This window comes from Phascolarctos cinereus, unplaced genomic scaffold (genome assembly GCF_003287225.1).
Source record: "Phascolarctos cinereus isolate Bilbo 61053 unplaced genomic scaffold, phaCin_HiC Scaffold_7;HRSCAF=346, whole genome shotgun sequence".
Lineage (NCBI taxonomy): Eukaryota > Metazoa > Chordata > Mammalia > Diprotodontia > Phascolarctidae > Phascolarctos > Phascolarctos cinereus.
In genome coordinates, this window is record NW_027556180.1 from 122,234,425 (window position 1) to 122,260,679 (window position 26,255).

General features: G+C 33.6%; 1 protein-coding gene across 11 annotated transcripts in view; it reads right to left on the minus strand.

The window, feature by feature from the left end:
* MYCBP2 (MYC binding protein 2) overlaps window positions 1–26,255 on the minus strand; it is a 224,280-nt gene that overhangs the window by 59,276 nt on the left and 138,749 nt on the right. For 6 of the 11 annotated variants that reach the window (XM_078147203.1, XM_078147199.1, XM_078147204.1 and 3 more), the window contains 6 exons: window positions 24,816–24,938; window positions 21,637–21,816; window positions 3,772–5,424; window positions 2,722–2,891; window positions 2,142–2,386; window positions 217–384 (listed from right to left, as the gene is read on the minus strand). In XM_078147203.1, the coding sequence (XP_078003329.1) occupies window positions 217–384; window positions 2,142–2,386; window positions 2,722–2,891; window positions 3,772–5,424; window positions 21,637–21,816; window positions 24,816–24,938 (2,539 nt within the window). Of the gene's footprint in view, window positions 1–216; window positions 385–2,141; window positions 2,387–2,721; window positions 2,892–3,771; window positions 5,425–8,648; window positions 8,751–21,636; window positions 21,817–24,815; window positions 24,939–26,255 lie in introns of all 11 variants that reach the window. The other 5 variants (XM_020973272.2, XM_078147201.1, XM_020973274.2 and 2 more) reach the window with 3 other exon arrangements.

The window sequence follows — 26,255 nt, forward strand, 5'->3', positions numbered from 1 at the left end:
CACTTATCAATTGGGGAATGACTATGGTTCCTCATTGGCCAAAGTCTCTGCAGTCTAAGACAAACTCTACAGCCTCCTTTCTAATTCAGTGCCAATTTCCCCACCAAATTCTAATATATATATATATATATATATATATATATATATATATATATATATATATATATATGTCACAGAGCTTGCATATTAACAAAGAGAAGAACAGAACTGAAATACCTTGGTGGCATGGATTTCATATTACTCTCTGGCTCCTCAAACACATTAGGGCTTGCATCAGGAGTTACTGATATGTATGGTGCTGGTACAGATGTTGAACGTAGATACCTCATTTCATCTTGGAAGAGGTTGTCATCCTGATATCCCACAAAGTTTTCATGATGATGCCTAGATTGTATTACATACGATAAATTAAAGAAAATATTATGACAATTACCTAGATTTCTCTAAATATTTTTGTTTGTTTGCTATTTTTAATAGTACTTTTTTCTGATTATATGCAATTTTTAACATTTATTTTTACAAAATTTTGAGTTCTAAATTTTCCTCCCTTTCTCCCCTCTTCCTAAAACAGTAAGAATTTGATATAGGTTATATATGTGTAATCATGTAAAATATATTTTCCTATTAGTCACAATTGTGAAAGAAATTGACAAAAAGGAAAAAGAAACACAAACAAAAAAAAATAAAGTGAAAATACTATGCTTTGATCTATATTCAGACTCCATCAGTTCTTTCTCTGGTGATGGATATAGCATCTTCCATCATAAGTCCTTCAGAGTTGCCTTATTGTATTGCTGAGAAGAGCTGAGTCATTCATAGTTGATCATCACACAATGTTGCTCATACTGTGTACAATGTTCTCCTGGTTCTGCTCATTTCACTTTGCATCAGTACATACAAGTCTTTCCAGGTTTTTCTGAAATCCGCCTGCTCATCATTTCATATCACACAATAGTATTCCATTATGTTCACATACAGCTTGTTCAGCCATTCCCTAACTGATGGGCATCCTCTCAATTCCCAATTTTTCTGCCGCCACAAAAGACTGGCTATAAAATATTTTTGTGCATGTGGGTCTTTTCCCTTTGTTTATGACCTCTTTGTGATTAGTGATGGTGTTGCTGGAATAAAGAGTATGTGCAATTTGGTTGCCCTTTGGGCATAGTCCCAAATTGCTCTACAAAATGAACGGATTAGTTTACAACTCCAACAACAATCAATTAGAGTCCCAATTTTCCCATATTCTCTCCAATATTTATAATTTTCCTTTTCTGTCATATTAGCCAATCTGATAGATGCGAGGTGGTACCTCAGAGTTGTTGTAATTTGCATTTCTCTAATTAAAAGTGATTTAGTGAACTTCTTCATATGACTATAAATAGTTTTGATTTCTTCATCTGAAAACTGCCTGTTCATGTCCTTTGACCATTTATCAACTGGGGAATGGGTTGTATTCTTATAAATTTGACTCAGTTCTCTATATATTTGTCTCTACATTTCTAATCCTCTTTGTAAACAGAAAAACATTACATACAAATGTAATGTAAGTGATCAAAGCAGAGACTGTACTTTATTTTTTCTTTGTATCCTAGTAAGTACTTAAAATAAAATTTAATCCAATTATAAGAATGGATTTTCCTAATTTTTGTCAGTAGCATGGCTGCTGTAAGTAAAAAAGTTTAAACTCTTTATCTTCCTCAGCCTATTTCTAACTCTTCCATTCTTTCGTCTTTTATACTGAGGAATCAGCATAAAAGACTAAAGAATAATTTAAGTGAAAGAAAGGAAAAGGATAACTAAAAGATAAATTATCTCCTAAAACATTTTTTTTGATACACAAAAGACAGTTTCATTTAAGTATTCTCATTTTCTAGGTCTAAAAAAGAATACAATTCATAGCTGTTTATTTGGGGCCCTGACATTCATTCAGCCAAAATTCACTAAGCAGTTATTTATTATGTTGCATGTCAGGACATATAGATCATGCCACCTTAGAATATAAAATCTTATAAGACTGGTTTTGTGTTGGTTCGTATAGTACTTCATATTCTGTGGTAACCATAACAAATACTGGAACTCCTGGTAAAATATCAATTATACAATAGCAGTTGTTGATATAGTCAAAGAATAGCCTTCATTACCTAGCTAATGTCTGCAGGTAGAGGCAAGGCATTTTGATGGGAAGGTCCTCAGAGATGCCTTCTTTCACACTTGGAAGCTGAGACTGGAATGGTTTTGTAGGATGGTAGCACAGAATACTGGGCTCCGCAGCACTACTCAAGGACAACAGGAAGAGTGCATTTGCTTTAATCACCTGGTGGGCCTCCATGGTGGGCAAGGCACGAGGAGTCTTAACTTGCATTGTTTTTCTTCTAGATTGTTTTACCTAGCAAAGGAAAAATACTTCTTGGTGATCTTGTATTACTCATAAAATGAGACAGTTAAATGGCAAAGTGAATAGAGTGTTAGATCTGGAGTTAGGAAGACCTAGGATCAAATTCCACCTTAGAGACACTTATTTAATTGTGGGACCACTGGGCAAGTCCTCTCAGCCTCAGCTTCCTCATCTGTAAAGTGGGGATAATAGTAGTACCTACCACACATATTGGTTGTCTGTATTAAATGAGACAATATAAGTAAGTCATTTTGCAAACTTTTAAAGAAATGACTAAGATATACACACATACACATTTATCATTACACTATTATAGGGAGCTGTACCTTCTCCTTTGCTGCTGCTTGCTTTTCACGGAGGTATTTTTCCCTGCAACGATCACACACCAGATACCAAGTGCTTCCTCCTATGCCACCATCACCACAGTTACCAGCCCATCCTCCACAAAAGTGTCCAATGCTATTATAACCTTGTCCACCTGCATATCGGCCACAACCTTAGAAAAATAACAAAAATTAAGATATAAAAAATGTCTTTAGAATATACCTCAAAGATAAGTTATATATGAAAATTAATATAAAATTTAAAAGAAACAATCTCCAATAATTTTATATTTTAAGAATTGGAAATTTTCAAATAACTTCCATATTTACCAAAATATTTGCATTCAATTATTATTTTTTTTTAAATTGCTAATTGGTACTATGAAAATCTTGGTTGGGATGTTGTAATTTTTTCCCCCAACAACTAAGTGCAAAGCACTGCACTATTTTTTTTGAATCAAAACAAGTGAGCTGACATTTTAAGAATTACTTGTCAGAAAAAATAGGCAGAACAACGTAATGTATTTGAATTTGTTTTATCTAGGGCAAAATTAGAATTCACATCAGCTAACTCAGCCTTCATTGTTGACTATTCCTGGTATATGAGAGGCAACTTGGCATTAGTGGATACCAAGTTAAGTTTGGAGTCCAAAAGACCTAGTTTGATGTTATACTTCCTGTCTGACCATGGACAAATCACTTGAGCTCTCAACATCCCAGCCAACCCTCTAAGACTTGTAAATTGCCCAATACTGATGAAAGTAAAAAAAAAACACACAAAAGTTTATATAACATTTGTATGTTGAATAATTTGTATATGTCACATATAAATTATTTAAGATTCCTGATTAAGATAGTTGGTGCTTTTTCTTTCTTTTTTTCTCAACTTTTAACGAAAACTACATTAAAAATTCATGTAAAATGAGTCATACTCCAATTTCAATGCAACCAGGTCTTTCAGCTTTTTAATAAAATTTGCTGGGTGGATTAGCTTAAAAGTAACATGTCCTGACCATAATGTTTGATAAAATATATTTAATGTTAATATCTTACCTGGATGAGCTTGCCTCATGTGATAAGTTACTGGATAGGGATGTGATTCTCCACATAGCTCACAGATGGTATCTTTCTCTGGTCCCCCCACAGCAAGCTGGGCCATCTCACCGAACAAATTACCCCTTGGCCTGGCTTCAGCCTTTTCTTTTTTCTTTTTTTCCTTCTTAGTCTTTTTATTATCTTTATCAGATTCTTTCTTTTTAAGTACTGCACAAGAGCCAGGACTTGGAAATATCATGTTCTGGGAAGCGGCTTTGATGGTGGCCAAAGAGATGTCTTCCCAAAAGGCTACCAAATGTTGCAAGGTTAAAGGAAGAGGAGATTTGGATTTCATTGTGTGGTGTGTGGACATTTCAAAAGTGGCTTCTGTTTTTCCATCCTCACATTTTTCATGGAGAGGTGGTTCCTTAAGCATTGACAAGACCTTATTTTTGTTGATGCTGCCCATTTTAGATATATCTGGTCCATGAGGTGAAATATTAAACATATTAAGAGCAGATGATATTTCCAATGAGTGCCTATTTTTCAGTTTTGTTTCTTTTTCCTCTGTAGGCTGTTGACTATTCAAACTATTTCTTATTGGAGCATGTTCTTTAGACAATTCTGGATTAAATTTCAGAAAAGAAGAACAAGCCATTGCATCATGGACTATACCTTCATGCCAAAGGAAAGAGGCAAAGACAGCTCTGGCACATTCAGCGACAGAAGGGGACATTGCTTGCTTAGCTGGCTCTAAAGGTCTGGATCCATCTCCTTTGAAAAGGAAGCCTGACTTTTCCTTTTTGGGCCTGGTGTGCCTATTTGCACATTTTCGGCTTACCTTTGGAGAAGCTCTCATTTCCTGCTCATCCTTCATGGGTGCTTTTCCTATGCTGAAGTGCACTTTATTGGAGCTCTCATCCACACTCTTAAATTCAGTACTCTCATCGCAAGTGCTGTCTGTTATACTATTTGTCTTTAAGGTACTGGAAGTACAGACTTCAACTACCTCACTGTGAAGATTTTCTTGCACTACATGTGGAGAAGGAGCTCTATTTTCAGTTCCAGGAGAAACTTTAGAATCTTTTGGTATTATTTTTGGCTTAGGTGATGTGGATCGACCTCTTAATGGTTCTGTGAGGGGCATCTTTTTCTTGCGGAGAGTATCTGGATCCAGTGTATATGAATCTGATTTGGATCGTTCACGAGGAGGATCAAGCTTTGCCTTAGTAGGAGCAGGGCCTTTCTGAGGTAGATTCTTGTCATGTGGAGAAGAAGAGCGTGGAGGACTAGCACCTGGTGGACTGGACCTGCTTGATGGGAGAGTCTTTGGCTTAGGAGAAGATGATCGAGATCCTGGCCCTGGAGACTCAGCTCTAAGGCCAGAAGAGATTCTCCCATCAGATTTTAGTGTTTGCAAGGTATTATGATTGGGAGATAAGGACCTGCTATGAGAATCTGACCTCAGCTTTGCAGCATCAGATTTCAACATTAGGGATTCACTAGCAGACAGGCCTTCTGTGCCTCTTGGTTTCTTTTGATCTGTAGCAGTCCTGCTCACACGTCCATCAAGCTTAGATGACCGGCTTTCAATTCTGTGTTTGGAGGATAGATCTGATTTTCCTGCTGGAGAGGCTGGTCTAGGGGTTATGGAGAAATTTCCTCGGTCACCTGTATAATTCATTTCAGAGTGAAAAGTATCATTATAATTACAATTCACTGAAAACACATTAGCACATAAAATGTATACAATGGCTGAATAAAAAGATATACTTCTGTCAAAATTTGTTTGGAAAAGTAATTCTTCTATAGCATTTTATGGTTAAAAAGTATTCAAGATTGAAAATAAAAATCAAGGACAAAGAGGAAAAATATGTTTGACAAAAATCTTTAAATTATAACAAATACCACAATAACCCAAAATATTTTCCTAACTACTACACTGCACATGTACTACATGTTTACCATTATTGAAATATAAAGCAAATCATCTATTAAAATTTCTGGTAAATAAAAAAGTTTTAAATGAACACTAATGAGCAAAGAGAAAACCAAACTGTCACTGACTCTAGAATCTACAACTGGGAAATATGTAGCCTGTGAAAATATTAGAGCAAATTTTCAGTGGAGGTTAGTTGAATATGTTTTCTTACTAGCTTTAATCTTTAGATATATATATATATATATATATATATATATATTCTATTAATTAGGTTGATTGCCTACCAGAGCCCTGCTTTAAATGCATTGGAACAATTTTTAATTAATAAAGCACCAGTGCTTAAACCTTGCTTACCATGCAATTATAGGACATCTCCACGTTATGAACAAGTTGTGTTAAAAAAAATTTCAGCAATTTCTTTAAAGCTGGTTGTCTAGAAACTGAAATACATTTTTTAAATAAGGAATGAGGTTCCTGGAGCAGTTCACAAAAGCCTATTTCCCTCCTAATGTATCTTGAACTACAAAGTCATTGGGTTTTGAGAGATGTAAACAACATGAAGTCATGTGAAAAATAGGTTAAGTTTCCTATCCTTTTGCACAGCCAATCTTAATCAATATTTTGAAAAGCCAGACAGATGGCACATGCCATGCTCCCACATCTATTTGTATTATTTTTGTGGCCCTAAACCTGGACCTTCTATGTCCCTCAGGCATTCTAAATTCCCCTGAAAAGTTACCTATCTCTTCTCCCCAAGTCAAATGCCCATTTCCTCAGTTTAGTTGTTTGTAGATAGTTATGTAAAAGTGTAATTAATCAATCTACAAGCATTTATTAAGTACCTACTATGTGCCAGGCACCATGCAAAGTGATAAAGAATAGGGATAGAGGCTTTGAACTTATTGGTATAGGGGACAGTTGGGTGAGAAAACTCCACTCTACCAATGAAGGTGGGCACTTTCTCTGCAACTATGAGTCTTAAAGAGATGCCCAGAACCAAGTGACTTTCCAAGGGTCACACATCCCATACGGGTCAGAGATGTGGCCTGCATTCTGAGTTCAAGGCTCTAGAGGAACAAAGACAAAAATTCAAGTCCCTGCCTTTAAAGAACTTAAGCAATTTGACTGAACCAATAGCCAAGAAATTTACGTTTAATTACATTTAAATGACTAATATTCCTTTATCTTAGAGGAAGGATTTAACTTTTTTCAAAGAGGATGTTTCAAAACCATGGCTTAATTATGCCATCTCTCCCAGGCTGAAGGGGGCCATCCATGCTGCAACCTTCTACTTTTGAACTCTCCCATTTCCTAAAAGCTCTATTAACACAGACACAGACACACACGCACACGCGTGCGCGCGCACACACACACACACACACACACACACACACACACACACACACACAGAGTGGTTCCCATGTCTATTTCAGTGACTGCTGGGTGACGATAGTTTCTGCACATTGGTTGTTTGGGCCAGAGGTTTTAAAGTTAGCAGTTAGGTAGCACAAAGAATAGAGCACCAGACCTGGAGTCAACAAGACCAAGTTTGAATTCAGCCTCAGACACTTAATACTTGTGTAACTCTGGGCAAATCACTTAGCCTCTATTTGCCTCAGTTTCCCCACCTGTAAAATGGGGATAATAATAGCACCTACCTACCAGGGTTGTTGTGAGGATCAAATGGGATAATAACTGTAAAACATTTAGCATAGTGCTTGGCACATAGTAAGGGCTATAGAAATGTTACCTATTATGCTAATTAATCACTTCCATCTTGTTGTCACATATTTTTCATATAAACAAAATGTTCTTATACATTATTATACCTATTGGTTTCCTAATCCATTTAGAGTTTTTCACACAAGTATAAAGTACAAAGTTTAAGGAAATACACACAGGACTGAGAAAAAGCAGTTATCTTTACATTGATTTCAAATAACAAATCTTTTTTTTTTGCCACTGAAATGATTACATTACATTACATTACTGCTTTAGAAATTGATATATTAGGCATACTATTAAAAAAGAAAAACATTATTTACTTCAAGTATGGATCAACTTTTCAGAGCAATGAGCTGCACTTCTAGTTTATAAAAAAAGGAAGAGAAGGTGTGCATAGAGGAGGAATGTCTACAAAACTGTTTTACGAATTTGTGAGAAAAGAAAACCCCAGCCCAACAACCATTTAGTTAATCTTTATAGTATAGTCCTAATAATTATGTTTCTGTGAATCTCCCTAGACTGAATAAATTTATTGATGAATTTTGCAGAGAAAAAAAGCAACATTTGAATCAAAAAATCTATTTATGACCAATGATCCACATACATTTTAAATTTAGAATTTCATTTTTTCTTCCTGAGTTTAAGCATTTTCCTGATTATATTGTTAAAACATTCTTGACCACTATATAAATGCTATAAGAAAACTTGTTTGCTATACCAACCAACAATTTCTTGGACAAGAAGGTATGCATGCACACTACCTTATCAAATAAGATTTAAGAACTGTAGTTAACTGAAGACAAAAAGTGTTTTTCTTTGAAAAAACTTACTGAATTTGTAATAGTAATTCTATAACAAAGTTTTCATATATCAAATAAATAATGGTTGCTTCATAAGATGAATTTTAAGAAAAAAACTCACAGGATTGTGTATTTTTGCCTGTTAGATATTAAAAGAGAATATTAATACTTTTGCATATAAATATTTTGTATTTACGATAATCATATCAAATAAGGAAAATCTGATTTTTATGCCAAGGAGACAGATAAAAGACATATGTAAAATTACATGAAAATTACTTCTAAATATTTCAACCTTATTATTAAATTTTAAAATGCTCATTTAACAAATGAATGGAATGAAAATGAATTGAGGTGAAATTATTTTCCTTTTTCAAACTACCTTTGTAAATTTTGAATGCCCCATCCATGAATGCATGCATACCCACCCTTTAGTTTGTGAGACAGAGATGAAAGAGCAGAAGCAGGACCAGCTACACCATTATTTTTGTAAATGCGCTCACGAGAAGCAAGGTTGCGGGATGGAGTTTCTACAGTGGAAAACAGTGGCAAAGAAGCAACACAAGTTCAATGGAAAACAATTTAGCAGAGAAAACAAGCAGAAACAAAGAATTTTAAAGGGTATGCACTATTTGCTGTTACTAATAAATTTCACTAAAGAAATCTATACTCCTCTCAAAAATTAGAAGCAAGAGGGACAAATTGATAAATTTCGTTTAGTAATCATTTAAAAGACTAACATTTCAAATGAGGGTCATAATATTTTATAAGGTTGGATCACATTTTTTTCATTTTAGTATTCTTAAAAAAATACACAAATTTGAAGAATACAGGTAGCTAAAATAGTGGGAGGGGCTCTGGGGGGTCTGGACATCTGGAATTTAGTATCAATTCTACTTCTAAATAGTTGTAGAAGCATGATTAAGTCATTAAAACTCTTTGGGAATTAGTTTCTTTACTATCAAAATAAAGGAAGTGACCTGGAAAAGATGATTTCTTAGGTCCCCCCCAGCTCTAAAATTCTATGAGATACTACAAAAGTATGATGGTTTCTTTTTTTTTAAATTTAAAATTGATTTTTATTTATTATCCTGTTGTGGAGAATATGCTTTTTTAAAAATAAATGTATTTATAAATTGTCTTTCAATTCAAAGTAATTCGTGCTTTCAATATGTATATCAACCTTGGGCTCTGGTAGTAGAGAGGTGAGTCAACAAAGATTCAGTATATACACATCAAATTTCACGAGAAGAAATGCCATCGAAACAGCAATTCCTATAATAATAAAGATTTCTGAGATCAACTATATCTTATGTACTAGAACAATATCACAGTAAAATCTCAGTACCAAAAGGAAAAAAAAAGGCATTCTGCAAACCTGTTGGGTTTCTACTGTAGTGGACTTGTCCAAAGTTCTGTTATATTGCACGGTTTTAGAAGAGGATCTAAAAATCTCAATGGTATAAATATCTAAGAAAGTGAATTACTTTACCCTCTTATGTTTCCATGAAAATGCCAATTTAATTAAAAACCTTTATTTATTCAGATAGACTTCGTCAAAATCGCATAATTTCAGAGATGTAAGGAACTAGAGAGGCTAAGTAATCCAACCCATGCCAGAATATCCTCCACAACAGGGTTTAAAAAATTTTTTTGTTTTGTTTTGTTCCAAAGACTCCTTTGGCAATCTGGTAAAGCCTATGTTTACAAGAATTTTTTAAAATGTCATAATTGAAGGGAATACTAAATTTCAGTTGGGAGTTAGTAAAAAATTAAGATGCAATTTTTTCCCATCCTAGTTCACGGACCCCTAGAAATCTATTCACAAGTTAAGAAGCTTTGCTGTAAAACATATCTTTGAAGTGGTCATACCACCTTCCTTGAAGAACTCCAGTGAGGGAGAACCTGTCTCTCAAGGTAGGTCATTTCATTGTTGGATAGTTCTAATTGTTAAGAAAGTTTTTCCTTGTTACACCTAGATTTGCCTCACTGTTATAAAAATAAAAATTGAATTGACCCGAAGTCTTGACATATTTGATGTAGTTTTGACCTCCTTTCTTTGCTTAAATATTAAATTATAAAAAGAGATAAATTCTTCAAAAGAAAAATAATGTAGCTACTGCAAGGGAAAATCTTATGAGCAAATTCCAAATGTTTCATAATAAATAAGTCTTTTTCTGGGGGGAGGGGAAGTTGGGAGGAATGGTGAAAAGGATAATGAAAAAAATGAAATTTACCTAGATTATGATATTACTGACATATGGTTCTATGTAGAAATTTAACTTATGACTTTTTCAGACTAAATCTAAAGGTGAACCTTAATTTTTTTTTTTGCTTAACTACCTTTTTGAAGATATTTTCAGTGGAAGGTCATCGTATTTAATCTAATTTTTGCATTTTGGAGTTCTTGTAATTGAGGTTCCAAAATGTGTTTTTAAAAAAGCAAACAAAGCAAAAATAGAAAAAGGAAATAAAAGACATATAACTTTGTAATGTTAAACAAATGACATATTTTACATAAAAATCAGTGTGCTTTAAATAAAACTTAAGCTTTATTTTGTTCAAAGAATATGTATGACCTTTTAAATGTAGGACTTCCCAGAATAATATTTCTATACACTTGACAAGATTTGAGAGAAAATATCCTATTTAATCATTAAATAATTCAACATTAATTTTTAACAAACAAATAATATTTGGTGTATAATATCCTGCTAATAAGAACTTTGCATAGTACTAGCAAAGCAAAATATGTCACTATAAAATTGATTGCTCACTGAAAATATTAGCAAGAATAATACCTGATTAACTCACTTTTGATTATCATGTCACGATTAAAGATCAAGAATGAATGGAGTATGCTAACAAATGTTTTCTGCATAATACCTTAATTTATTTTGTGTTGATACTAGGGACATTTTCCCCAAGTTGAAACTTTCCATGTATTTAAGATACCATTAAACTACAACGTATCATAATTAAAATTTTTTTTTCTTCCAGTGAATTTGAAAGCTGAGAGTTAAAATTAAGATAAGCCAGGATCAGATAGCCATTTGCTGATACTATAACCCTTATAAAAACAAAATTCCACTCCAAGGGATAAAAAACTAAGTTAAAACTACTACCTTTACCAATTTACCTTTTACGTCTCAGTGGTTTGTGATCAGATAAAGCAACTGGGGAAAACTAGAGGCTTCAGAATTTTGCTGTTTACTTTAAAATAATTTAATCACAGTTGCTTAATAAAAACTCTACATACTTTCTTGGGTCAGTAGTCATCAAAAGATTAGCAATCAAGCAGAATTACTCATATAACTTGAGATATTCAAATACACCAAATTATGTCAAACTGCAACAATAAAGACTTTTTCTTAAGGCTGGAACTTAGTAAAAAATTTTACTAATCAATGAAGTAAGATTTCATGTACCTTATTCAACTAAATTCAACAAGTAGTTTTAAGTTAATGCTACACTAAGACTTTGGACATGTTTTATACTTGTTAAATACCTATCACTGTGTGTGTATGTGTGTGGGGGGGCACTATGATAGTAACTGAAGAAGTCATTGTACTCAAAGTGCTCCTGGGAACATCAGTCTCTAGATTTTTCTGCCAGTAATAATAACAATAATAGTTAGTACTTGTACAATGCTTTAGGGTTTTGTAAAGCACTTTACCAATATCTCATTTTATCTTCACAACAATCCTGGGAAATAAGTGCTTTTATTCCAATTTTAAAGATGAGGAAACTGAGGCAGACACAGGGTAAGTGATTTGCCCAGGATCATACTGCTAGTTAAGGGTCTGGAGCAGGATTTAAACTCAATCAGGTCTTAATGACTTTAAGTTTAGTGCTATACCCACTACATCACCTACCTATAGTTCAAAGGGTTCATAAAGTTATCAAGAAAGAACAAGCTTTAACTCTGAAAGACAGGACGCTGGAATACCACACGTCAACTAACCAAACAATCAAAGAGCATTTATGGCACATATGTCTTGGACTTGTAATTTCATTAAGTGTTATGATAGGGCCTGGGAATAAAAAGATAAAGATAGTCCTTACCTTCAAGAAGTTGACATCATAGGGATGTATGTGTGTTCATATATATCCATACACATATATGTACAAAATAGATATTAAGTAGATACAAGCTAATTTTAGAGAAAGACAGGAGCTTGGGCCAAGGGGTTATCTTGAAATACCACACGGAAAGTGGTACTTAAACTGGGTCTTGAAGGAAACTAAGCATTCTAAATGAAGGAGGAGAGAATGCACTCCACTTATGGGGAACGGCACTGAAAATGAACATGGAGAGCCAATGTAATGCATTTATGAGGATCATCAACAAGGACGACAGTTTGGGTGGTCTCAGTGTGTGTGAATGGGTGTAAAATGTGAGATAAAGACAAGAAGTTTGAAGCCAGGAACTTTAAATAACAGGGAGGTTTATATTTGATCCTACTGTTTGGATATATGTAGCACATTTTGTTAGAGTGCAAATCCGGTGAATTTTATTATTTGAAGGAGAACACTCATTGCATACTCAATCAAAAAAGTTTATTTTTATTTATCTTAAACTTTATAACTTATTTTCAAAAAGTTAAGTAAACTTTATTTTAAAGTACAAACTTAAAATATGACAGAGCCTTGGAGAACAGACCAAATATTGTATGAAATATCTGTAATAGTTCAGGCAAAGGTGATGAGGACCTTAACTAAGGTGTGACTATGTGGGTGGAGTTAATGAGATAGATGTGAGGGATGCCATGGAGATAGAATGACATTTGGCAAATGACTGGATTTGTGGGATGAGAGAGAAATTCAGTATAGTACCAAATGAGGTTGTGAACCTAGCTGACTAGAAGACTGGTTATGTCTTGGAAGGTAATAACTTTGAAGAGACATAGGTTTTGGGGAAAAGATAATGTACTATTTTGGACATGTTGACTTTGATATGTCTTTGGGAACAGTTTGAAATGTTCACTAGGCAGTTAGTGATATGGAAATGGAGTCAGGGGAGAAACTAAGGATCTGATAATGCAGAGATTTTTATTCAGATGGATTTAGGGATATACTGTGGTAATCTGGTACAACTGTTATCTATGCATAAGCAAATTACCTATCCTAAAAACTTCCCATTTCATTAACATATTGACAGGGTGTTTAGTATATAGAGACTGAAGAGAGGAAAAAAAGGTTAAATACTGAGACTCCCTAGGGAATAAAGAAAGTTCTATATTTTCCTTTGCAGGTATATGTGTGAAAAAGAAAAGGAATCAGAAAAAAAAAGTTAAAATTTCAGTAATAGGGATATACCCAGAGCTAGGTTACGAGATTATGTAGATGTGGCGGTATCAATCAAAATTAAAGATCAATTGTACTTGGGTAACCTGTGTGAACAGTGAAGTGTCTTTCATGGTGCAGGTATGGAACAGGCCCAGTTATTCATATCAAAAACTAAAATTTAAGATAAGGTATACTTCTGACACATCACGATCCCACCATAAATATGTTATAAAGCTAGATGGGACTCTATGTAGTTTAAAATGAAGTTATCATAGTTGGGGGTGGCTAATGTAAACCCAATTTAACTTTTTTAGTAGATTCATTAGTCTTACGTTCATTTGGATTAATCTAAGTCTTTCTGAAATAATCTTAAATGCCAGAAGCTTTTTAATTAAGGTGTAAGACATTAAATAATGAGGTCCATGCTAAAAACTGTGGACAGATCTCCGTTACTTCCCAAGACAGTCCATTTTACTTTTGTATAGCTCTGTTAAAATGTATTTCCTTATGTCAAGCCTAAATTTGCCTCTTTGGAACTTCCCCTCATTGTCCTACTTCAGCTTTATAGAATAAGCCTATATCCTCTCTGTGACAGCCCTTTAAATTCTTCAAAATTATTATAATGTCACCTTAAGTTTTCTCTAAGCTAAATCTCACTATTTCTTTCAATTTATTTTTTATGCCTTGATTTTACCTTCCTAGTTGCCCCTCTCTGCATACTGTTTGGATCAGGGGTGGGGAACCTGCAGCCCCAAGGCCACATGTGGCCCTCTAGATTCTTGGGTGCAAGGGGATTTGTTCTGTGAAGTTTGGATTCAGTCAAAGGGCTACACTTGAGGACCTAGAGGGCCACATGTGGCCTCAAAGCCACAGATTCCACCCCCGCTCTAGCTTATCAATTATCTTTCATAGAACACAGATTTTAATACAAGGTTCAAAATATGGTCTGATCAGGGCAAAGCATACCAGGATTATGACATTCCTAGTCCTGGATATTATTGCTTTGTGAATGCAACCTGATACTTCTTTAGCTTTCTTGGCTGCCACATAATGCTGCTGATCAATATGATATTTGCAGTTAACTAAAAAAGAAAGATCTTTTCCAAATGAACTGTTGTCTAGCTAAGCCCCCACCATCCTGTATTTGTAAAGCTGTCTGTTGAAACCCAAGGCAAAAATTTTATAATTATCCTTATTAAGTTTGGCTCAACATTCTAATTCATTATGCTCTTTTAAATCCCTGACTCTCAGTCAGTATGTTAAATATGACTCCTTTTTTGAGTCATTTGCAAATTTGATAAGAATGTATTTATTTCTTTAACCAAAATAGTGATAAAAACGTTAAGCAGCACAGGGCCATGGAGATTCCCTAGGTAATGCCACTGGTAACCTCCTTCAAAGTAGGCAGTAAACAAAACATTTGACTCCATAGAGATTCTCCAGATGCTTCCGACTGTGGATAACATTGTACAGAAACTACAGGGTTTCTTCAGTGAGATCCGTGAAAACTTAAAAGCAATGGTCCTATCAATCCATACAGTAAAAAGAATAAGTGATGTACACACACATGATGTATAGCAGGATGGAAAACTCAATGAGACAGACCACCAAAATACAACTTCTGGAGACATACCGCAGAGGGAAAATGTGCTAGGCTCAAAATTGAATGGAAAAAGAATTTTCAACTCTGTAGGTTAAGTTCTCTAAACAATTCAAATTGTTAGTGACCCAAGGGGCAAAGTACATATACTGGGTCACAGCATGCTGCTGAAGATGAATTGAATGCAAGAAATGGTATGAAAGACATCATCAATGATGTTCATGTGGCTGGTCTACCTCTTTTTCAAGTATCAAATCTATAGGTCAGAGGATAACAGATGAAGAGATGATGTGTTAAATTAGCAAAAGATGAAAGGAAGGCCTGCAGCATGCTCCATGAAGAATTATGGGAAGGGTATAGAAAAGAATATCAGAAAAGATAAAAGGAATGGATGGATTTTCATATACATGGGTGGAGGAAGAAAGTACCACAGTATGCAGATTTAAATATGGCAGCCACCAACCAAACCATTTTGTTCCCCAGTATACTAAATGCCTAAATGACACTCTACGTAATACCCAAATTTTCTAGTCCATGAGAATCAAATTCCTTCTCTGTATCTTGATGAAAGATAGAACTGGAATATGATGAATGAATAGAATAGACCAGAACAATTAATAATGCAGAAAGAGAGAAAATAAAAATATATGTAGTAGGAAGGGGAATGAAAATAAAGGCAAATATAAAATGGCTAAATGCAAAGCAGTCTTACAAAAGGCATCAGAAATCTTAAAACTGAAGTCCTAGAATGAGGACAGATACTGATTGGGAGAAGAAGGAGGGTTATTGGTGAGCAAGATACAGCATTTTGGAGTCAATGAAAGTGCCACATAGATCATGACTATACCTCCTCTTACTTAATGTTAGACTTAGGTTGTTTTCTATCATTAAGAGTAGATTAGTAATGACTTCTTTATCTACTTGGTAGTTCTTATGTGGACTGCATGAGTGATTTATGTTTCTTTATTTCTGAGGAGGCTCTACAATGTTCCAGAGGCAGTATGACAATGTGAATAGAGGGTCAGATGGCTTAGAACCAGTAAAACCTGAGTTAAAATTTCTTGCGGCATTTAATATCTACATGGCCATCCTTAAGTCTCTTAATCTCTTTAAGCCTTAGTTTCTCTAATTAGAGATGATTCCAATATATTCTCTCTCCCTCACTAATAACTCCCCCAGTAATACTTCACCTCAGAGGACAATGAGGCTCATAGGAATTGAGAGACTTGTCTGTAGTCATACAGCTAATAAGGATCAAAAGGCCTTTAAAAATACAATTAGAGAATCTTAGTGCTAGAAAGACCTTGCAGGTCACTTGTCAAACCTGTACCTGAAGCATCAATCTCCTGTATAATATCTTTGACAAATGATTACCAAACCAATGCTTAAAGATCTTCAGTGAAGTAATAATTCACTCTCTCTTGAACTATCCCTTTCCAATCTTGGACCGATCTAATTGGTAGCAGCCACGGTGACCAACCAGAAGGCTAATGCAATAGTCCAGGCATCAAGTCAGTCATTAAGCATTTATTAAGTGCCTATGTTCTAGGAATTGTGTTAAGTGATAGAGATATAAAGAAAGGCAAAAGAGAGTCCCTGACCTTAATGGGTTCACAGTCTAATAGGGGAGAAAACATATAAATAACTAGGTACAAACAAGCTATATACCAGATAAACAGGAAAGCATAAGAAAGGAGACCTTAGAATTAAGAGAAACTGGGAAAGGGCTCCTGTAGAAGGTGAGATTTTGAGTGGAATTGAAGGAAGCTAGGGAAGGCAGGAGGCAGAGATGAGGAGAGAGAGCATTCCAGGGAGACCATTCCAGGAATGGAAATGCCCAGAGCCAAAAGATGAAGTGTCTTGTTTGAGGAACAGTAAGGTGGCCAGTGGCACTGGACTGCTGAGTATGTGAGGGGTATAAGGTGTAAGAAGACTGAGAAGGTGGGGTTGCGGGCTTTATTCTAAAGGGCTTTGAACACCAATCAAAGGATTTTATATTTGATCCTGGAGGTGATAGGCACCCTCTGAGTTTACTGAATAGGGGAGTGACAGGGTCAGACCTTCACTACAGGAAACATCACTTTGGCAACCAAACAGAAGACAGATTGGAGTGGGAAAAGACTTGTGGAAGGCAGACCCACTAGCAGGCTTATTGCAGTGGTCCAGGGGTAAAGATATGATGAAGGCCTGCACTAGGCTGTTGGCAATACCAGAGGAGAGAAGGGCGGCATATTCAAGAGATGTTGCAGAGGCAAAATTGGGCTTTGGCATAAGATTGGATATGGGGGCTAAGACAAAGCAAGAATTTCATGTTAACACCTGGGTTGTGACCCTGGGGGACTGGGATGAGGTTGGTACTCTTGACAGTAATAGGGAAGTTTGTAAGAAAAGGTTTTTGGGGAAAGATAATGAGTTTTGTTTTGGACATGTCTGAGATGCTTAAATAAAATCTAGTTTGAAATGTCCCAGTTGATGACGTGAGACTGAAGCCCAAGGGAGAGGTCAGGGCTGGATAAACAGATCTGGGAATTATCTGTATAGAGATGATAACTCTACCCACAGAAGCTGATGTGAGATAGTTTAGAGTTAAACTTCTCCTTAACTCTTTGCTGCAACCTATTCCATGCTGGAAATATAGAGTATTCTCTGAGATGATATAAGCTCTTCCTTTTCTGGAACACAGGATACTGCATGTGTTCAAAGAACTTCTCTGAATCTTAAAATCTTTCCAGAGACATGACAAATAGTAAAGTGTGTGTATATATGTGTGTGTGTGTGTGTGTGTGTGTGTATGTGTTCAAAGACATTAACAAGCAAGGAAAGCATAAGAAGCTGAAGTGTCAACAAATGTATTTGATTGTGAGTAGGTGTAGTCAAACTTGAAAAATGGATTTATTGAAGATAACCGACCCACATATAAAGAGTTGACCTTTTAAAAAGTTTTAATATTTAGGAGAACAAATAAGCTTTATATTATAGAACTAAAAAGATTTATCTTTATTAAATAAATTGTATTTCACTTTTTTTTGTATATTTTACTTTCTATTTGGCAGGACTAAACTGAGACCATATATAAAGGTAAAACTTTCATGGGTAATCTACTCAATTTACAAAATGTGTGTTAACCTGTTTATTCATACATTTTCTGTTTGGAAAAATTCCATACTTAGCATAGAATGCTATAGGCATATTCTATTTCTGTTACTTGAGAAACACAAAGTAAATTGTCTACTTTCTTAGATACTAGTCATATTGTATATACGCCAAAATCAGTAAAGGAGTAATTTTAAATATGGGCAGAGGATCTTTCTCAGACTTCACAATTTATGGATTATGAATTATTATGTATGATAGGTATATTTTTAATGGAAAATGGCTAATAAAATACATTTTTTAGAACTTCAGAACTATCTTATGGAAATAATGATGAACTCACACTCTAAAAAGTACTGTTTTCCTTTTTTTAAAAAATTTTTTAGGCAATTGGGGTTAAGTGCCTTGCCCAGGGTAACACAGGTAGTGTCAAGTGTTTGGACTGAGGCCAGATTTGAACTCAGGTCCTCCTGACTTCAGTGCCGGTGCTCTATCTGCTGCACCACCTACCTGCCCCTAAACAGTACTATTTTCAATGGAGAACATATAAGTATTGAAACAAATTTTCTATTTATCATAATTCAGCAAATATTTACTGAATACCTTCTGTGTACTAGATACTCTGCTAGATGTTCAGAGGACACAGCGATGAGTTGTCATTCCCAAAACGACAAAAAAAGATAATGGGACTTCAACAATAAAAGGCAATTAAAAGATCAAGATCTTATTCTGATTTTCAGAGTCCCAAGTAGACTAATTCCAAAAGAAATGCAACTCATTTTGAAGACTGAAAATTAAAAATTTAAAAACAATAATTAAAACTCAGAAGAAAACTATAATGAAATATGCATGCTTTATGTAACCTGTATATTAACAAAAGGTTTGTAGTTTACCTCTAGATTTAATCTTAATTAGAAAAATAAGTTCAAATACTTAGTGTACTTATTGAATATAAGGTATCAAATTAAATAGAGAAACTTTTCTTACTGTTAAAACAATGTCTACAGAAGGCCAAATAAAAACCTTTTTATACATGAAATGTTTTATTCATTTAGTGGCAAGAGTCAATTCTACCTTTTATGTAAGGTATTTAAAAGATGTTCTTAAATAAAATTCATTTGAATATAATCCAGATTTGCCAAATCTTCCAAGATTTTATAACAGGCAAATAAATGTTTTTTCATCAAATTATTATACTCTGAAAATGAAGTCTCCTTCAAAGGAAAAATAGTCAATGTTATCAAAATTTAAACATGAAATGCTCATGCTAACATAAGTAGAAAATCTTTAAAAAAAACTGCTTAATATGTCTTTTGTTATTATGTAGTGACAAGGAGTAAACTTTCATATATAAACATTTTCTAGACTGGTTATTATATAAACTCCTTGAATCCAATATCATGAAATATGTGACAAAAAGACCTCCAGCAAGCCAAGTGAGGCAAAATGAGGCTCAAGGAAAATGCATTTTACTTATACATTCTGAATAATAAATACTTACAAACCAAAATAGTTCAAGATGGTGTTAACAGAGCTCTAGTTTATTGAAAAAGGTGTAAACTTTTTTGTGCAGATGCTAAGGAGCTTTATTTGTCTCTACACTAAAGAATAAAGCTCTTTTTTGAGATTTGGAAGTAAAATGCTTATTGCCTTAAAAAAACTGCTTTCAATTTTTTTCCTTTAAAAAAGCTGTAAAAAAACCAGAACAAAACAAAATTGTGTTTTCAAAGCTAAAGTGAAATTATTTCATTAAGTATTTGAGTGGAAGATTGCCACAAAATATATATAATATGCTGCCAACTTACAAACTAGAACAGTGTTTAACTGAGAGGAAGAAGCTTGAAGACAATCTTAGCTCAATCACTTTCCCTTCAATACAAAAAATAGAGAACCAGGACTTGAATACATAGTTTTTGATTTTTCATACCTTTATTTTAAATTTATTACAAATTGGTAGTAGGTAGACTATGAAAAAAGACTTTTAAATACATGTTTCCTGCATCTTGTTATGGGCCCAGTATCATGGTAACACTTTTATAATTTCAATACTATTTAATATTGTTAATAAAGAGTATGTAGAATTAAAATTTATGTGTAACATTTTAATGACACTTCAATTTTTTCTAAGTTTTTCCTTTGAAATTTATTAAGTAAAGCCTTTTGATGGTTTTTTCTTTTTTCTTTTTTTTTGTTTGTTTTTAGGCAATTGAGGTAAAGTGACTTGCCCAGGGTCACACAGCTAGTAAGTGTCAATTGTTTGGTCTGAGGCCAGATTTCAACTCATGTCCTCCTGACTTCAGGGCCGGTGCTCTATCCACTGCGCCACCTAGCTGCCCCGATGTATTTTTTTCTAAGACTTCCAATTATATCTTGGTTAAATATACACATTTATTTTTTTTATTTTAACTCCCTGCTACTCTAATAATAGGAAATAAATTTCATTTCTGATTGATTTCATTTCTAATGCTAGTCCTGAATTTCCTTCTATTATTTTTTTGGTCCTGATTTCTAATGGTTTCCATCTAATTGTCTATATGTACATGCTAATAGCTTCTAATTTGAAATGAACACATTAATACATCTTAACTTATAATTCCTTTTCCTCTTTTACAACTGAGCTCTTTTGTGATACAAATGATTCAAAAAGTATTTTTGAATCTATCTAGTAAGCAACTTTAAGTCTTTCTCTACACGCTTACTTCTGTGAAGTGTTCAACTAAATATTCTCTATGAATAGCAGGTATCTTATAGGGTTATAATTAAAAATGTAAAAATAGCTACTAGTCATATTTCCCAATCCATTGTTTCATTAAAAAAAACCTTTCACTACATTTTATATTGTAATTTAAAAGAGTAATATTCCTGAAAAGATCAGAAAATATTAGTATACTAGTTCTCTGATAGATTTCATACATATAAAACTTATTTGACTTCCCTGATCAAATGTATGCTATTATACTTTCATTTCTACCCTACAATAATATTTGGAAACTAATGAAAATGTATACTCTAGTGCCTGCCATTAAAGCTTCTTATTTTTATAGGAAATTTCAAATTTTAAGTTTGTTTTTTAAAGTAACATTTAAAATAATTAATTTCATTATAAAGATATAAGCTATCTCTAATTATGCTAGAATCAGAATGCAACATGTAATGCTGAACTCGAAGAAACTAAATTATTAAATAAAATACAGGAAAATCAGTAATCTCTTAACACAGAGGGTAAAAAAAAAAAACCAAAAAAATCCTAGCATAAGAACATATTATGGGAATAATTTCTATGCTCAAAAATGGGAAAAAACCCTCTAACTTGAAACATAACCAATACAGTGAACCAAAGGACATTCAGTAGCTGATAAACAACTCAGACTGTTAGAGCAATGGCAAAGCTTCAGAAATGGACTTATGAGGCAGGTTAATGCTGACAGACTTACTCTGAAGCTGAGGCTGCTGGAAGGAAAGGGGCTGTCCGAACACAAATGGACTGTGGACTAGGGAAGAGGGAGGTTTTGCAGCTTGATCAAAGATGGAAGGAGCTGGGAGACTGGGCCGTGACTGAATGGAATTCAGTATGGCACTCAGTTGGTCACCTGCAGTGGGCAAAACAGTCAAAACTACAACCTGTTATTAATCAACATCCAAAATGGCAGAATAAATGGTGCTGCAAAATGCTCGGATCAAGTTAATTATGGATTAAAACTTTGCCAATGTGGATATCTATGATAATTGGTAACAATCAATATCAAGATATAGGGACCAACTTTTACAGTATGAAAAATAAAACCCAACCAAATTTCAAACAAGAACTCACTTTTGGCATTAATTGTATTTAAATACTCTAGATTTGATTTAGATTTAATCAGATATAGGTTAACAACAGAGAAGAGTAAATAGTTTATGAAAAATCTTGGATCATTCATTCAGTTATTTATAAACACAGATACAAATAACCTAGGTGAATGCTGTCTTTCATTTGGTGTCCACATATATCTGCACTACCCAATATGAAATACAACTCAAATAGAATATGAATAAAAATGTGTACCACTTTTGAATAATTTTATAGATGTGTTGCTTATTCAAGATAGGTATTTATTCTACAGAGGTGTACAATTTTCAGTTTCTGTTAAGAAATTCCTTTTAAGGTACTGGACTTACTGGGATTGAAAATAAATGTCTCCTTTTTCATCTTTTGTGACATTTACAAACTATGTTTTTTTTCTGTTTTGTGGAGAATTTAGTTGTTATTGAAATCTTAAAAGAACATAATCATGTTTTTCGGGCTGGTTAAAAACCAAGATGATTCATCATTCATGAATTCTGCAAATTTTTAAGAAGGGAAAGTGAGCAATTTAATTTGAACAGTGTTCCTTAAGAATGGTTTATGAGTGTCTTTTAAAAATATATGCAGTATTTCTTTTTCCTAAAGTTCCAACATTTAATCATAAGTAGAAAAAGATAAGTGAAAATTCATATTATGTATCCAAAGTGGATCCTAAAGACTTTCTCCCATATTTTCTAACTATAATTCAATTCTGAAAATTAAAATCTCAACATTATAAATAAAAGATGGATTAGGAAGGATATGAACACATTTCTAGGCTATTCACTTTATTGAATTACACAACAAAAGATTAGATTATGTTAAGAATTCTTAAGAATTAAAACCTCATATTAAGGAAATAGATTGGGAAAAAACTATGAGTTTTATTAGATTTTTATAATGTCAGTAGTTTAAAAGACGGAACTGTTACTGAATGATTCAATAAATACAAAAGATAATAAATATAATTAAATGTACTCATCAGGATATTAAAAACATGCATAATTATATTACGTTATATAATTATATTAAGCTTCATCAATTTGTTTGCCCAATTTAAAAATGCTATCAAACACTATGTGTAATTTGGGAACAAAAGTATTATTATCAATGCCACACTGATTTCTTGCCTTTCTTAATAGTATTTAATACATTGAAGTTGTAAATAATAGTTAATTTTCCTTTTTCACTTACTCATGTTATTTGGTATTTTAAAATAATAATACTTGTTTAGAGAATAACAATTGAGTATACTTTGAATGATCTCTTATTAGTATTATCATTTAAAAATTTCTAAAAAGATAATTTGAAATAAAACAGTTATTTAAAATCAAATGAATACACACTTGGTAGGAGTTAGTAAGCACTGAAAATTTTAATTACAGAAGGGTGGCAGAAAGATAGTAAAAGGAAAATAAGACCTAAACATATCCTTGTAAAAATGTAAAATGGGACAGCTAAAGACAGTTTGTTGTGGATGATTATTCCCTAAAGCACCAGAAATGGTCAAAAGGAAATCCTTTGGTTAGACTTCTACCACAAAATCATAAAGAGAACTAATTAAGAAAGAATTGGTAAATTGGCTTTATTATTTACTGAATGTTTAGCTGGTCTTAATTGGCTAAGAAAGCCAAGCATGTTATCACAGTGTTATGCATATATGCATTGAACAAGACAGTCAAGTTTTTTCCCTCTTACTGTCTAGTCTTATGATTAGTTTACTATAATTTTACAAGTTTATTATTAAACTTAACATGTTATAGTCAGTGCTACTCTTTCTATCCATTACCCAGCTGGTTTCAGGCTATTAAAACAAGCGAGGGCCAGAAGAATGTCAGAAAAGATATTTATGTATGTTTCTAAGTCAAATGGACACATGAATTATGAAACTTATTTTGGATTATTTGTGTTTCTATTCTACTTTATTAACTTGAATTGCAATTTTATATTTTTTTACTTATCCCTTTAAAAAAATCTAATTTCCTTCTAAACAGCACCAGAAAAATCTTGATACAATGTCAAGAGAACTGGGATCTGGAATCGAAGGGCCTTGGTTCATGTCTTAGCTCTGCCACTTACTCCCTTGCATAACTTTGGGCAACTCATTTGACCTCTCTGGGCCTCAGTTTCCTCAAGTATAAAATGAGAAGGCTGGATATTAAGATCACCTTGAAGGTTTTTTCCATCTCTAAATCTATGTCCCTATAACTATAATGTAATCACACTATGTAGTAACAATAACATTAATAGCTGATACTGCATTTAAGGTTTTCAAGTGTTTTATTTCAACCTAAATGAACTAAATGAACTGCTAACACATAAGAACTTCCTCTGTTATTCAACAGAACCAACAAATGAAGTTAATTTATAACAATTTCCCCATTAGTGAATAGTTTGCAAGTTTAATTTTTAACTGATAATTTTAGGAATGTCTTTATGCTTCTAACTCTAGAAAACTATTATCCTACATTTCTTAAGTAAACAGATAAACAAAATTATGATTCCTTCTCCAGGTCCTATTAAACTTCAAGCTTCTATGTACAGAAAAAAACATGCAAACAGCAAAAATGCAAGAACCAAATTCTTTCAATTAATTTGCCTACCAACATAAAAAGGGCACATTAAAATGTGGCCATTTGGATTACCATCCAAATGTTAGTTTTAAGTTGAAGTAAGCAATTTACGGTCTTCAGGGATTGGGTATTTTGAGAGGTGAGGTACAATATAAAAGTAGTGAAGCTAGGCATGAAAATAAATTAAAAATCTGCTTTAATATCTCTTAATACTTACCTTTGTTATTCCCAAGTCCATAATCAAATCCTTGGGCATTGTTACCTGCCCCTTTACTGAAAGCTTGTACTGAGAAGGGGCTTGGAGGAGGAGTTTGAGAATTCTGATCCAGAAGAACTTGTTCTAGAAGACAAGGCATAGCTACAGAATTAGACTTTCATTTGCTACCTGTTATTTGTATTAACAAGAAGGAAAAAAACACTAAATTTTATGAAGTTCAGATTTGAAATAACACTAGTATTTACATTTGATAACTCCTACTTTTTCACTAGGCAGCCTTTTACTGCTTGTAAAAAGGATTCCATTATTCTTGTTTCTGAAGTGCAAAATAAAATCTAATAGTATGCTAGCTTTATAGCATTTACTGTGGCATTATGTATGGAGGTGATATACTCAATTATAATTTTTTATTTTATGAAATATAGCTATGCTATGTTTAATCACCTAATAGAAATTAAATAGATAACAAGAATATCATATGGCCTTTATGTTTTAATGCACTAAACAAAATAAATCCAGTAACAAAACTAATCCAATATCATTTCTTCACATGTCTATCAAATATTGTTTGCATGATGACATGAAAAGCAATAGACTCAGGTAAATCAAAAATAGTAATACTGATTCCAGCTAAACCATATTTTTTTTATAAGTTGACAAATAAAAAGGAACAATTTTTAGAGGAAAAGAGATATGTTTCTTCCATCTAGCATATTATAAACAATTGAAATGTTTAAAATCTATTTTAAAAAAAGCAATGCCCTTTTAAATAGGAAATGGAACTTGGAGAGTGGCATAATATTTTTTTCCTACCTGTAAATTGGAATTCTGCTGTACCAGTGGTACTGCACGGTCTACCCCTTTTACCAGCATTTGTAGACTTTTTTCAAAAAACCAATCCTAGTACTTCCCTTAGGCAATATTCTTCAGTCTGAGATATTTCAGCAGTAGAAAGTTTCCTCTGGAAAACACCCATGATAGTATCCTGAACGGAAAAGAAAGCATCGCCCTCACCCTCCAACCTCAGAATGGTCTAGTAGCAAGCAGTGTAGATAAAGGACTTGGCTCTTGGATTGGTATTGAAGTATTTATGTTTATAGATAGCTAAAATTTGCCTATCAACTTTATCTGTAGAGATCCAGCATCCAATGAAAAGAGATTTTTCTATTTACGTAAATGTTAATCTCTAACTGTTTTACATGAAAGAATTAACATGGTGGTGGAGCAGACAGAGGGCATCCTTTGGAGTTAGCAAGACCCAGGTTTAAGATTCACCTCTGACATATGGTGGATGAGTGAACCACTTAAACTCTCAGTGGCCATACTTATCTCTCCAAGGCTTTAAGTTACAGAAGAATAGTGGGTTTGCATCATTTGAGGGTATTTTCTACCCTAAGTTACAAGGGTGTGTACACACACATAATATATATGTGTAACATG